Below are 15411 nucleotides of genomic sequence, written 5' to 3' on the forward strand. Positions count from 1 at the left end.
AAATATTTTGTTTTATTAGCATAAATATGAGCTATCTGATATCGTAACCATTATGCATAATTTCATATTTTGTTTTCTATATTCCAAACGAACATTACTAGAATATAATGTAAAAGAGTTTTAACTACTTATTACTCATTAAATTTGTTACTAAAATCTATTATACAATCAACTTTGAAAAGTATTCTTATTAATCATTCGAATATAAAGCTTTTAATTATGCTACCGCAGTACTTTCGTATTTAAAAGTCTATTGTCTCTAGTATAATGTATAATGTGTTACGCATTTTCCCAGGCAATTTTATTCTATGTTTGCTAACACAATGCACCATACAACTTGCGGCTGTAACGCAATGCAAAAAAACAGCACAATTGTTTTTATTAATTTTAATGCCGTTAATAAAATATACATTTTTATACTATACATTTAAAGGTATACTTCAAAGAACAATAAAGTATATGACGACACAGTAAAATAATTGAGCATATTGAATTCTGAAAGTATGAAGATACTTTGGCACTTTTAGATTTAAAAATAATATAATATTTGAAAGTAATTATTATTAAGAAACGTTTATTAAATAGTGCAATATGGTATACCCTGTATGTACCATTTTCGAATCAAAGATATTGAAGCGATTCAACGTTTGTGCAGTAAATATAAGTATGTGAAATTATCACAGTTATTATTTTTGTTTCAACAAAGCTACTTAACATAGAACAAAATTATCTATCATATGTTTTTTACTATTTAATTATTGCTGAGGTAGAATTGACGAATTATTGAGTGAATAATTAATATAGTACTGTACTAAAAATGACTAGTGTCAAAAATTAAAATAATCAATTGGAATTAAAACAATATAACAAAACTAATCAAAATAGCACAAGTAAAAATTGTATCGATTAAAAAAAATAGTTAATCTTTACAAACAGTAATAATTGAATTAAAACAATAATTTAAATCACACGTCGTTAACATAAAAACAAATTTTAACATTATAAAGTAAACAATCATGGAATGGTTTGATATCCATTAACACATAAAGAAATAGAACAAGAACATAATCATTCGTGAACGACAATATAAGGCCTGATTTTTTCAAAACTAAGCCAGAAAGTCAAAGACCACGGTGCCATCCTAATCCATACAGGTAAAAAACCTTTGTAGAGTGCCATAAATCCTTCGCCGTGAATGGTTTTTCTCAAGCAGTCAATCGAAGATTTATAGTATAAGCCCCTGAAAAGAAATTGAAACGTTTAATATACATGGAATAGTCGATATGGTAATATAGGGCATTACCTTCCGTTCTCGTCTACCGGTTGATTCATCACACGCGTTTTAACTACGTCTGCCGGAGTACCGAGTCCGGCGGCCACGAGGCCGGCCGCCGAACTAGCTAAAGTATGCAAAGGCCACTCGTCGGGTAGTCCCGTATAAGTCATAACGTATTGCTTCGCCATATCGTAAGTAGTCAAATCTCCTAAATTAACTAGAGCTGCTCGTTGCATATTCGGTACGGAGCCTATATCGACAGATTTGTGTAAGTATAATTTATAAACCACCGTTATCATAACAACTAATATTCGATTATACCTTTCCAGAGTCCGCGAATTCCACCAGAACGCAAAATTTGCTTAAATGCATCCCAGGCACCGTTTATTCTTGGTGGATTTCCCAAAAGTCGTTGTCTGCCTTCCATTTGTACTTGAACTTTTACTAAATCGGCGGGCGACGCTAACCATTGACTTATCATACCGGATGTCATTCCGCCTATAATTTATAATTATCATTATTAAGATATCTTTCAGATTAAAAATTGTGTTAGGCACTTACATAACGCCGATTTCCATAATGGAAATATATCAGATTTGTTGCCGGTGTGCAGGCTGTTTCTTAGCTCTTCGTAGATTAGTATTCGAGCTCCGGAATAAACGCAGTGTCGAGCCACTGCTGGTGAAATTCCTTGCCACAAATGTAAGACACCTTCTTCGTGGACTATGCCGCGAGCAGTGCCCCACATTCCTCTGTATGGTACCTGAATTATACGAGATGAGATCGTCAATGTGAGTTAAAATTAGTTTTTATCTTATTTATATTAGAACAAATTAAAAATTCGACCTTTCCACATTTTTTTGCTACTTCTCCTTGTATTTGAAGCCTAGTTTTGGTCAAGTCGAGCGGATAAGTGACTGTAAATAAAAAAAGACGTTTAATAGAAACACAAATTTCAATTTTAAAAGATTTCAACGAGATTAGTTTAATTTACAGAGGAATACATTGCATGCAACTGATACAATATATGTATAAGTATAAATGCTGTATTGAAAAAATGGTTGCTTTAAACATTATTGCCTAAATTTTTTTTCGAAAAAAAAAATACGTTAATTGATATTGTTTCTGAAAATAAATTCAATATGTCATTCCCTTTATAAAAAAAAATTAGTCTCAAATGTATTAATTTACCAATAAACATAACGTATTATTATAATATATTATAAATCAATTTAAAACATCTGTGAGTTAATTTTTCTGTTAATAATTGATTGTGGAACTGTCTTTCGACTGGTCTTTGCAATACATTTTTACATTATTTAATGGGTAATTTTTTTTAATTTGAAATGGGGAGGGGGGTTAAAACGGAGAAGTGAAGAAAATGTACTTGGTAATTATGGCGCCACGCACAGAAACCAGATTGATACGAGCATATTCTCTGGCTTTTGGCTCTGACATCTGCGAAAGTGGCCAACAATGTTTTGCTACATAAATACGTTTTAAAATTTACAACATAGTTTTTTATCGCCATGCGCTTGTTTATTCCCCAAACATCGGTTAAAAATCGCAATTAAACGATGTTTGGGTAATAAATACGCGCACGGCGATAAAAAAGCAAGGTTTTAAATTTTAAAACGTATTTATGTAACAAAATGTTGTTGCCATTTTCACATACGTTAGGGCCAAAATTAGAACTAATTTTCATAACCATTGGTTTCTTAGCGTTGCGCCGATGTAATTAACAAGTACCGAAGAAAATATTTGCCAATGTAACATGTTCTTGCTTCGGTGTTTTAACAGTAAAAGACAGAAATATAAAAAAATGTAAAGTTAGTTTTAATATTTGATAGAGGACTTGGTTGCGGTGATGGCACTTATAGACTACCGAAAATATTTATTAACGCTAATTTACATATTAAATAGGGAGGGGGAAAGACTGACATTTTACCTCAGTGCTGCCAGCCGCTTCAGTTGTGTCAACCGAATCGGTCACAACAAATTTTCCCTAGAAATTTAATATTGAAAAATTTAACTAGGAAGAAAGTCAATATGCGCAGTGAATCGGCACGGGTTGAAATGTTGTAGATTTGGCGTTTTGAAGTATTGCGGCTGGAGAGGCAACAGAGTTGAGACGCGAGCGAAAAAGAGAGTGCGGCGATATTAAGAGAGCGCAGGAATCTGGTCATTTCACGAGTTTAAGTAATGAAAAAAAAAGTTTCGGATAAGATAGTAAACGTATCATAAATACGACTATATGGTTTGATATATATATATAGAGAGAGAATAAATCATTTGAAATATCATAAATAGGGGCGAGGGGAGAAGAAAATATATTTTTTTGGTCGAAATTTAACGAGCGACACCAAGTTCGCGCCGCAGCGGTGCCAACAGAAAAGCCCGCGCGGTAAATTCGAAAGCGAAGAATCGAAAGCCGAAGAGCGACGAGCCCGTCGGTCGATTTGTCACCGTAGCGCGAGAAAGGCGACGATCAAAACGCGCGCCGATATTGCACCGAGGGCGCGGTGCTGGGGGCGCAGCGCCTCTGTCGCGTTCGGGCCGCGTTACGCAACGCGCTCGCGATAAACCGCTCGGACGGGGTTCGGGCGAAATTGGTCGGGTCGGTCGGGTCGGACGGGTCGGTCGACGGACGCGCTCGGAGACGGACGGACGACGAACCTAGCTCGGCGGCAGTGGCCGCGGCCACCGAAGCGGTCCACACCTCGGCAGCGCGCATCGGACGCGCTCGGCACCCGCCCCGCGCCCCGCTTCCTCGCGCGCCGTTAGTTTGGCAGCAGTGCGGCCCCCCGTAATGGAGGCCGTCGCCAAGCACGACTTCACCGCCAACGCCAGCGATGAGCTCAGCTTCAGGAAGAACCAGATCCTCAAGGTATATCGTCGGCGGGCGAGTCGTCGTCGATCGGAACCGGAAAAGCGGCGGGGGCGCCTCCCTTCCGACAACTGTCAAAGTTTTGGCCGCCCGGCACCCCGCCCCTCCGCCCCGCACCCTCCCCGGCCTCCCTCGATTATCCGTTTTAGGTTACGTTTCACTCCAGCCGCCTCGATCGCCACCGGCCCCTCCCTCTTTTCGCATTCTCGCTCCGCCCGGGCTGCGCTTTTCGAGGGGCCCCGTTTTCGAAACCGCATTCTAAAGCCACAATCTCGTCTTTCCGTTGCCTTCGCGTTATCGCACTTGTTTTTTTATAATTGCGCGTTTTTTATTTATATTTTTATTTTTGCGAATTGTCGCTTACAACAATAAAAATACACGCAATAAAAAATTTTCAATCGATTTTTTCGCGCGTCGACATCTGAGCCATTACTCATTTGGATATGAGTCATGCCATAAGCGGGTTACGCTATTTCCATCTGCTCAATTCGTCTATCGATGTATTATCTCGCATGCCTATGTTTCTCTATATCTCGTGGATGCAGAGTGCAGACAAACTTTCGAGTTAAAAGTTAATGATTCACCTTCTACGAATAAAGTGAAAATTTTCCTCATTACATTTCTCATACTAAACAGGTTTATTTTAAGGGAATGTTTATATTAATTAAAAAATAATATATTCTTTTATTATCAATATATAATCAAACTTATCTTTCAGCCAAAAAAATATACACTAAAAATGGATTCCCTTATAGCAGTGGCTCTCAACCTTTTATTATTTATTTATCAGAAATCTGTCCCATCATGGTTTGACTGGTTTTCTCCAACATTTCATATATTGTACGCATCTACAATAGAATAGACTGTTAAACCAGTAGCTCTATGTTTGAAATTATTATGCTCCGCTTTAAATAAATTTGGTATAAGAAGCCTTTCTGGTTTAGTTGAGATTGCTAGAGTTATTACGTCAAACTAATCTCATTATCGAAGCCTCGCATAGTAACTATGAATGTAGAATTTTTTATTATTGAAAACCTAATTAAAGATACAAAACAACTTGGTAGTCAGTTCTTGTCGGGCGTAAGAAATACTGCAACTGAAGTGAAATCATTGCAAAATTTCAAATAAATTATCTATTAAAATACTAAAATATTTTTACATAAACATTTTATGACAAAATCATCTATTCAATAATAGATGAAATTCCGTATACTTCTCGAGCTATTTATTTTATTTGCAAAGTGAAACAGATCATGAGAATATATTTATTTTAACCATGGTGGTGGGTGCAACTGAAGGAAAAAATCATTCCGGACTAAATTTATTCGATTGACAATTGATCGAGAGCGACATTAAACATAAATTATCAAATAGCGTGTGTTTTAGATTATTCTGGAATAATAAGTGAATTTTCTAGTGTATTAACTATTAAATACCACCAAACAACCATTAATATTACATATTTTATTGTCCATAATTTTAAATGGCAACAAATTAAATGGTCAGAATTTAAATCAACTTGGGTCAGAATAAAAATCAAATCTCAATCAAAATTTTATTAACAGCCTGGTCATAATTATATTAATTAGAGTCAGGATAGAATACAAATAGTATATGGCCAGAATACAAATATAGAACCATCATGTGAATTTAAAAAATATAACATTTATGTGTATATAAATGGGCAATAAATTATTTATTTTATAAAATATCTCACTCACACCTTGACTGTTGGACAGGTTAATGCGAGCGACCGCAGTCAACAATATAAACACTGGCTATTCTTTATTAACTTAAATAAATATTGACTGAAAAAAATGATTCTGACCATTTGTTAAAATAATTCTTACCGTTTAATATAAATTCGGACCATCTAATATTTATTCTGGCCGCTTGTATTTTGACCTTTTAATATTCATTTTGACCTATTTAATATAAATTCTAACCACAACCGTATTAATATTCTGACCCGAAAAATACAAGCCGTTTTAAATTTTGCGAATATCACTTGTCTCAAATCTCGCATATTTTGAAAAGACCCTGTGCATACATTTACATATGCTACACGTCCGGTCATATTCAAATATACACTTACATATATATGCATATCTAACTCATCTATTCTTATTAAAAATGCTCACGAATTCTTTTGTAAAATTTAAAAGATAACAAAAATGTAAGCTGCGCAAACTTAATGAAGCCAACGTTGAAAACATCTTTGTGTCAATTATTATCGGAAGAGGATGGTTCTCGAGCACCGACGTCCTAATAGCCAGAAATAAGGGACACAATTCACAGTGCAGAATCGCTGACTATATCGACACCGCTTTTCAGAAACTTTAAAAAGTGTTTCATTGTTTATACGCTACATCAAGAATGCAATGAATTGTATCTAGGGCTTACACAAAAACTGACTTAAAAAAATGGTTATAGAATTTTTTTATTTCATAAAACATAGTTTTTGAAGTTTATCAAAAAAATTCAAATAAAATAACGAATAATACAAGTATTTTGTATGATTTCGTTTATTTAATATAAAAATTATACTACAAAAATTATAATAAAACAAAATTTAATTAAGTAATTAATTTAACATTTATTGGAAACAAAAAGATAAATTAAACTATAATAATAAACTAAATTTATTAAAATTATTATCTTTTATATTTTATTTACTGTTCCTCTGGAGGAAATATGAACACAAAATGTCTACTGATCCATCTCTGAGTGTCGTTAAATAAATTCCTGAAATGAAAATAGTTTAATACTTTTCAGAGCATCAAATAGAAGATCAAATTTTTTTGTCCTTTTGTTTGTAGACTCGTATATGGAAAAATTCGACCTTCAGTGTTTTCAAATTAGAATTTTTTTTCGAGGTTCCTCAAGTTATTAATCGATTCCTCCGTGATTCCTTTAAGAGTAACACTCTGATTGACTGTCTCTATCTATTTGTATACAAAGATTCGGATATATTCTATTATACAACGGAGCGATCCCGTGGGCTGAATTGATTTTTGTACTCCAGAACGTCTGTTACATTGTTATGACAATGACTATAAACAAACGCAATATCCTCAATGTTAAAAAAAATTAAGCATTGCAGAACTAAAGAGATTCAGACCTAACAGGAGTAATTATACCTGATCCTTCCACGAGAAGTGTATTGAATACAAAATGCACTACAAATAAAAATATTTTCAAAACGAAGCTAAATAAAAAATATATGTACCTATGTATACTGACTATTAAAATATTTTATCTTCTTTATTTGTAACTAAGACAGTTTCAAATTAAAATATTAACCGTTTAATTAAAATTTTGAATATCAATTCTAATATTGAAAACCAAGTTTTATTTTAAACCCCGTTCTTAAAAACCATTAAGCCCTAATTGTATCCCAACTCTCCCAAAGATATCTGAGAAATTTCCCCTGTATCTTCGAACAACAAGTAGTATTTGATTTGCTGCGATTCTAGACAATAGAGCTATATCCGATGATGCTACGAACTAACTTATCGTACAGAAAGTTAATTTATAAGAATAACGATGTTTACAGCAAACATGCAAATTTGCTGTTTTTACGAGAAGCTGTATATTTACCAGATCTCCAAACCTGGCGAATTTTCTTATAATATAAGTAAAAATGTATATATTAGCATTAGCGTACAATTCACTGTATTTTCGACGTAGTCTGTAGCATGCCCTAAACCTAGAGAATCGCAGTTGCGTCCCTTATTCTTAACCATCAAACCTTGCGAATGTTGCTCTAAATTGAGCCTTCTAGCTACTCAACGAGCTTGCTAGAACTTTTCGAATTCAGTTAATGTGAAATGGTGCAGATCTCTTTTAGGTGCATACACATTTTCGTGTGCCTTCATGACGCATTGGGATAACCTGCATGGTCACGATGGCCAGATTAATAATATATTAACAACTTCCATTCGCAAATTAAGTAAATTAAACTCTTATCAAATTTTCCAAATTCATAATGCCATTAACAGTTTGATTATCAAGTCATGAATAAATTCAAAAATATTAATATGCTGAAAACTGATAATAACGTTCGATTGACAATTGTACACATAAAGTTTTCAATACAGTTATGATAAACTGAAAATACAATAATCAAAAAGTATATATTTGAGTACATAAATGAACATGTGTTTTTAAATAGTTTGAAATTATATCGAGTAGATAAATGACTTACATAGACACTAAAATAAGTGAATCAATCTTCAAATGATAATCATACGATGACCATGATGGGAATGATGACAAATATTTCGTCACATTACTCTGATTAGTTTGTTGTTACATTATATATAAATTATTAATGTGTACAAATGTATAATATATTACGCAAATATTTAAAATTAATGAATTAACTAAAATGTTACCATATATAGTCCATGTCTACAATTATACACAGTAAATGAGAAGGTTAAATTGTAAATATCATATTTCGTTACAAATAGCTAACAATATTTTTATGAAGAGCATACATGACATTGTTTCAAATATCCTTGTCATATTTTTTCGGTAAAATGGTTATAATTCGATGTAATAATGAAGTAATTTAGTTAATTAATTGTCGAATCTTGTTAATTTTTTGCCATTTAAAATATATGGGCAATAAAATGTGTAATATTAATGATTGTTGGTAGTATTGAATACTTATTCCATTATAATATATGTTTAATAGAAACATTTTTGTTCTTTGCACTAGAAAAATACGTGCTATTTGACAATTTGTGTTTAATGTCGCTCTCGATCAATTGTCAATCGTAGAAGTTTTTAATCCTTTTCAGATTCCTAAATGATTTTTTCCTTCAGTTGCAGGTTTAGGTTTTTATAATTCCTAGAGAGTTACTTTACAAAATTTTATTTAATGTTATACTTCATCCTATGTATATATTAATTTATTTTTACATGATTATATTTTTTAATTTTAGGTCCTCAACATGGAGGACGATCTCAATTGGTATAGAGCGGAGCTGGATGGCAAGGAAGGTCTTATCCCTAGTAATTACATAAATATGAGAAATCACGAGTGAGTCATTATCAAATTACTTGTTTATTTTATTTTTTATATTACGTATTTAACACATTATACAAAATTTTATTTTTAGCTGGTATTATGGACGCATAACTAGAGCAGATGCCGAAAGACTTTTATTAAATAAACAAGAAGGTAGCTTTCTTATAAGAATTAGTGAATCGAGCCCTGGTGATTTTTCATTATCTGTCAAGTGAGTTATTACGCGACTGACATTGTACATATGGCTTATGTATACATTTTTTCTAATCTTTGTTTATTTTTACAGATGTTCCGAAGGCGTCCAACATTTCAAAGTTCTCAGAGACGCCTCTGGTAAATTTTTCCTCTGGGTCGTTAAGTTTGGATCTTTAAACGAGTTAGTAGAATATCATCGCAGCACGTCGGTATCCAGATCTCAAGACGTGAAATTGAGAGACATGGTGCCCGAAGAGGTCAGTATGCGCGTCGCAGCCTGACGCTGCTCTCGAACGCAAACACGTCTCATAATCCTAACGAGTGTTTTTGTATATTTCGACGATCCGATTCGAGAATTCTTCGTACGATCGACCGACGGAGCGCGCGAGAGTTTTGTTTGCGCTAATTGCGTATCGATGTTTGGCGTTCGTGATGTGTTTTCAGTCTATCTAATCATTGGTCTTCTGACAGGTCTGACGGTTTGCGCCAGTACCCTTCGCAGAGGTACTTTTATTGTTCAAAAAGATTATGTATTTTCATTGTAATCATTCCGTTACGCACTACATTAATGTTTAATGGAGAACTAATTGAATAATATTTTCTATATCGTCATGTATAATTTTATGTTGACATATATATTTGTGCTGAATTGTGTTTTCTTTTTTAATTATTGAAACGTTGGCATGTCGCTTTTTATGCTTCACTGTTCTGTTCTCTATACAGGGTGGTCAATAAACACCGGTGCTAGATTTGAACGTTTATATCTCATATACTGTTAATGCTACATAATAAAAACACAATTCAAACTATTTCTATTGATGTATGATTTTAAAGTTGTACTTTTGAGAATGCTTGTGAACTGTTGATGCTATAAACAAATAAAAACATAAAAGTTCATTTAAAGTATTTCCATTAATGTATCACATATTTAGCCAAAACTATATAAAAAACATTTTTTAAAATCTGATATTTCATGATGAACCTTTAATGAATTTTGGGTTTTATTAAAATTCTTCCGTATTGACAACACCTATATAATAAAATTAGTTTATTACAATATGCCTTTTCCATTAATGTATATAATATCATATTTATATAAATAAATAAAACCTGGTGTAAAGCTTCAGATGGGATATGGATAAGAGGCGTTGCTGGGGTTGAATTTTATTGATGATGATCTTTGAAATGAACTTTTTTTATAAAAATAACAGCTCGATGCATCTCAAAAGTATGCCATGCTAATAAAAAAGGTACTCTAATCTTAAACTTATACATCACTAGAGAGGATTTAATTGGTTCATATTTTTAAAGTATTATCAGTTAATGAGATATGAGCGTTAAAAATATTTTTTATTTAGAACCACCGTGTGTATGCGATTGTACTCGGATTATTTTTTGATCGACGTAGCCGTTGAAGCGTTTATCATAGGTGTTCACCGATTTTGTCTGTTTTAACGATACTAATTCGCACCTTTTGTCAAATCGTAACGGTTATTTTTGTTTTATATCGGCTATTGAGGATATAGGAGCTTTTTTATTACATGAGTATGACGCGCGTCTAACGTATCTTTCGATATGCGATTCGAAAGGCAGCTAGGTTTGTTTGCATGGTTGGTCGTAACAATCTATAACATAATACGTAATTTGCATTGCTCGTCTGAAAACTTCTAATTTGACGAGATTCGCGGGTGAACGATCGTCTTGGTAAGCCGCATATTTACATTTAACATGTAATGAATAATTTTATTTAACGAGATCGTATATGATCCTATCAAAAGCCAAACTGAAAGTAAATGGATAGTAAAAATGTGGTTATCCACCTATCTTTAAATGCCATCCATATGTTTTATAATACTTGGGATGTATTGGAATATCAAATTCAACATTGTTTATTATTTAGAGTGTACTTTTGGTGTATAAGACCATATTTCAAACCATTTGAGTATTCTCATTTGCCATGAGTTCAGTACTAGTCATGTATCCAAAAAGCTATACCGATCTTATAGAGGTATATTTAAACAAAGCGGTAATGAGATTCACGTTTAAATTCTCACTCGTGTTTGAACTTTTATTGTATTATAATAGGTGTGTGTTTGATCTCTATGGTTTTGGTCTTAGTATATCTATAGAGTTTTGAAACTTTCCATAATTTTGTTGTGATGTTTTAACATCGATTACTTTATATGATTAGTTACTGCTTTGTTATCTTTGGGTGTTCTCCAAGGATTTTAGATCCTCTACTTTTTATTATATATCATTTATATATACATAGAATATTGCTTCCATTATTCTAAATTTTGTTTGCTGATGATGCTAAAATTAAAATTTTACATTTTTATTGTAATTTGCTTTACATTTATTTATAACAAATTCGAATTTATGCTAATGAAGGATTGCTATCATTGAACATCTTTTTGGATCAAATCGAACGATTGAATTGGTTTATGATGGGCTCATATAATTTATCACATATCATCGTCTTGTTTCGTAATCAAAGTAATAACGACACCGTCGAGAGTTTGTTGCATTTATTTTATTTCCCTGTCGCAGATGTTGGTGCAGGCGCTGTACGACTTCACACCACAGGAAGCGGGAGAGCTAGAATTTCGACGCGGCGATGTCATCACCGTCCTCGACCGGTCTGACCAACACTGGTGGCAGGGAGAAATTGCACACCGACGCGGTCTCTTCCCTTCCACCTACGTCACGAACTACCACTCATAGTACTCGTTTCCTCCGACCCCCCTCGTCCTGTTTCGTTTTATCGTATCGACAATATGTTTCATTAGAGAATTTATAAAACAATCGGTATTATACATATTGAGTAATATTTTCATTTTAAATATAACGACTGCATATGCAAACCTTTTAAAGGTCGAACGTTTATGCGAGTGTATTTTTTTTATAAGGTTATGCATACATGCATTTAAAAAATCTTATATACATATTTATGTACACACGACATAATCTTATATGAACGTATATTGTGAACGGTCAACATTGTATTTTGTGCTTATTATTTGTGTTTTTATTTTATTTTATTTGTTTAAGTCACAATTGATATTTTAGTCTTGTATTGCCTTCATCGTTACTATATATAATAATATATAGGGATTCTTAAATATCAAAGTATGATTATTATTAATTTACCATGTTCGCTTTGACGCATATAAAATTTTATACATATAATAAACAAATGATCATGTAAGTTTTCATTTAACGCTTGCTCGTATGATATATACAGTGCTTATATTTACGATATAATATGTTAGTATTAACGACATTTATATCTTTTTTTTCCTTCTTGAATACTTCCTATATTATTTAAGTAATACAATTTAAAATTCATTCAATTTGCAGTTTTTTAAATATACGTATTTATATTTTTTAAGCAACATTGACGTCAACGGTGAAATTATACTGCATTTTTGAGGGTGGCTAAGAAAATATTATTAAATTTTAGACCAAGAATATCTTTCTATATAATGATAATATTTAATGCCAAAGTGTGAGAATGTTGTGTTATTAATTAACAATTGTCAATATTGAAATTTTTACCAATCTTAATTTTCGAAACAGACATTAATATGGCATTATTTGTCAAGAGTTAATGATTTGACTGACGTTTTAATTTTCGGAGTATTTTTTTATTTGAGGGTGAAGACGATCCTATATTATTGCTGTGCCACCTTAATTTTAAGTGTTATAGGGCTTTTTTTTTATTAAATTTTCATCTATATATAATTACTTGCATATAAATATGAAAAGCATATATTTTTAAAAGTTTTCAATAATGACACTCGTTAAATCAGTGTTGGCACGTAAGGTACATCTATGACTATCGCAAATCGTTATCATATATGTATACATTCATTAATGTAATTAGCTATGTGAAATAGATCATTATATAAATATAACAGTATGATAACTTTTACATTTCTTTGATTTAATATTCTAGATATAGTTTTATTTTACAACTTGAATGTAATCCGTTTGATATGCAATATTTCATCATTATGACATGTATAATTTTGTGTCGGTTTTGTTTTAATTTTGTATGAATATTTTATATGAATGACAGGTGAGCGTTTACAAAATTATAACAATATGTGTATGTATTTATATATATATAGTTATATATATATATATTTGCGTATATAATTATAATATCTGATACGAAAATAAGATTTTACATATAAATATATAGAAAATAATGAACCGGACATCGAACAGAAAGATTTTTTGCATAATTTATTATTTATCCATTTTTTTGAGAGCCTGACCTATGGGTGTTTTACGATCTAATTGTGTTAATCACTGTTGTATATACTAATTTTAGATATTATTAATGTCTCCGCAGAGACTCGTCGGTGGGGTCGCTGAGACTCTCCGTGTTGCCATTAACCATTTTTCTGTTTGATACCACATAGTGTATAAGAGAAAAGCGCCCTTCTCCACGCATTTAATTGGTGCGCGTCATTTTGCCCCGCGGTTGTATCGAAAAGTGATTATTATATGCGACGTTCGATTGTACACAGAGAGAGACTGAGAGTATTATATTGGGCATATATATTTTTGAGAACTTGTATATCTATCTGTACGTGGAGAAGGCGTTCCCACTGGAGCGTGCAACAAGCGCGAGCGGTTGCCGGCCTGCTTTAAATAGTTGGTGCCTTTAGTGTAAATTTCATTTTTATTATATATTTAAACTTTCGACGATGCTTTGAAGTGAATTAAATCTGCCGCTTGCCTTTGTTTTACGATTTGGTGGAGTAAAAATATGATTATAGAAAAATAGTGAAATATATATATTTTACCTAATTTTAAGTTTTCAACATCAACTTAATGGACAATGTATAGTATTTTCTTTTTTTTACTAATAAATACTTATCTGTAAAAGCAAATCTTTTATTTCGACTTAATTGCCTTTTTATTAATTGATTATGTGTAAACCTGAACAAATATTGTATAAAAAAGTGTGGATAATGAGTATATGTTTATATATTAAAAATGAAATACATATTTTGCGAGTTAATCAATGTAATAATCCAGCTGTGTAAGCATACATCGAAAATTTTGTGTGATCAACACTTGTAACGGTGGAAGTAAATTTCGATGTAAGCGTGTAAATCTTAGCAATAAACATCGCCAGTTACTAATTAATTAAGATAAGAATGTGTAGTTAATTGCTAATTATTTACAAGTATAAGTCCAATAATAGTCAGAAGGATTTTTAAATATAAAACATTTAAAAAATAATATTTATTGTAAATATTCCGTTATAATATTACAGTCATTAGCCCAATGCGATACTATGTAGTATACCCAATCTACATCTACAAATAGGTAGTGAGACATTAGACTGAAATCAAAGCCTGTAAATCAGTGACATCTAAATTATGAACTATATATACAGCTTACAATCAATAGATGTCACTATACATGACGAAGCTTAATTTTGAAATAAATCATCTGTGAGATTAGGAAAATTTAGGAAAACCTAATCTGTGATGATCGATCGGAATTATGATTATATAATAATCGCTACTTTCGTGGTAGTCAAAAAATACATTTCTAAAATGTAATTCTGCAATTTTAAGGCAGAGTAAAAAAATATAAGCCATTAAATACTCATTAGCAGCAGTGGTAAAATATTCAATGTAGATATCAGAATCACAAAAAATATGGCTATCCGAAAATAAATCAAATGCTTATTAATTAGTTGGGAGAAAAAAAAGGTTACAAACAAAAATTTTAAATAAATGTCACACAAAATTTAAGTTGGGAACAGGTCTATGAGTCATTTAATTTTTTTCCGACTCCGATATTAACAATTTCAATAAGATTATTTTTGCCAGCATATAATCGATAGCAATACAAATAATTATGAACCAGTATTGTGTATTCAACATGTCTGTATACTATTGTACTCTTGTATATTTTTGAAATAAACGCGTTAAACAACAATAAAATAATGTCAATGATTTTCAAATTAAAAAAAGGATTTTAAAAAAT

General features: G+C 32.1%; 2 protein-coding genes across 5 annotated transcripts; one reads left to right on the forward strand and one right to left on the reverse strand.

Moving 5' to 3' along the window:
- Positions 1-372: 372 nt before the first annotated feature.
- Positions 373-4086, reverse strand: Ucp4A (Uncoupling protein 4A). Of its 3 annotated transcripts, none has more exons than XM_088181347.1 (6): positions 3953-4086; positions 2123-2193; positions 1838-2039; positions 1598-1774; positions 1304-1526; positions 373-1240 (listed from the first exon to the last, which is right to left on the reverse strand). In XM_088181347.1, the coding sequence occupies exons 1-6, from the start codon at positions 4008-4010 to the stop codon at positions 1069-1071; spliced, it is 903 nt and encodes a 300-aa protein (XP_088037473.1). In that variant the 5' UTR covers positions 4011-4086; the 3' UTR covers positions 373-1068. The 3 variants fall into 3 exon arrangements, with proteins under 3 accessions (XP_088037473.1, XP_088037475.1, XP_088037474.1); XM_088181349.1 differs by having other exon boundaries at positions 3225-3954; XM_088181348.1 differs by having other exon boundaries at positions 3218-3954.
- Positions 4030-14295, forward strand: drk (growth factor receptor-bound protein 2 drk). Of its 2 annotated transcripts, XM_088181351.1 has the most exons (6): positions 4030-4163; positions 9116-9213; positions 9293-9412; positions 9488-9653; positions 9868-9900; positions 11947-12062. In XM_088181351.1, the coding sequence occupies exons 1-5, from the start codon at positions 4086-4088 to the stop codon at positions 9871-9873; spliced, it is 468 nt and encodes a 155-aa protein (XP_088037477.1). In that variant the 5' UTR covers positions 4030-4085; the 3' UTR covers positions 9874-9900; positions 11947-12062. The 2 variants fall into 2 exon arrangements, with proteins under 2 accessions (XP_088037477.1, XP_088037476.1); XM_088181350.1 differs by lacking the exon at positions 9868-9900 and having other exon boundaries at positions 11947-14295.
- The last annotated feature ends 1116 nt before the right edge of the window (positions 14296-15411 follow it).

This window comes from Plectrocnemia conspersa, unplaced genomic scaffold (genome assembly GCF_051122295.1).
Source record: "Plectrocnemia conspersa isolate PC_06_02 unplaced genomic scaffold, ASM5112229v1 ptg000002l, whole genome shotgun sequence".
NCBI lineage: Eukaryota > Metazoa > Arthropoda > Insecta > Trichoptera > Polycentropodidae > Plectrocnemia > Plectrocnemia conspersa.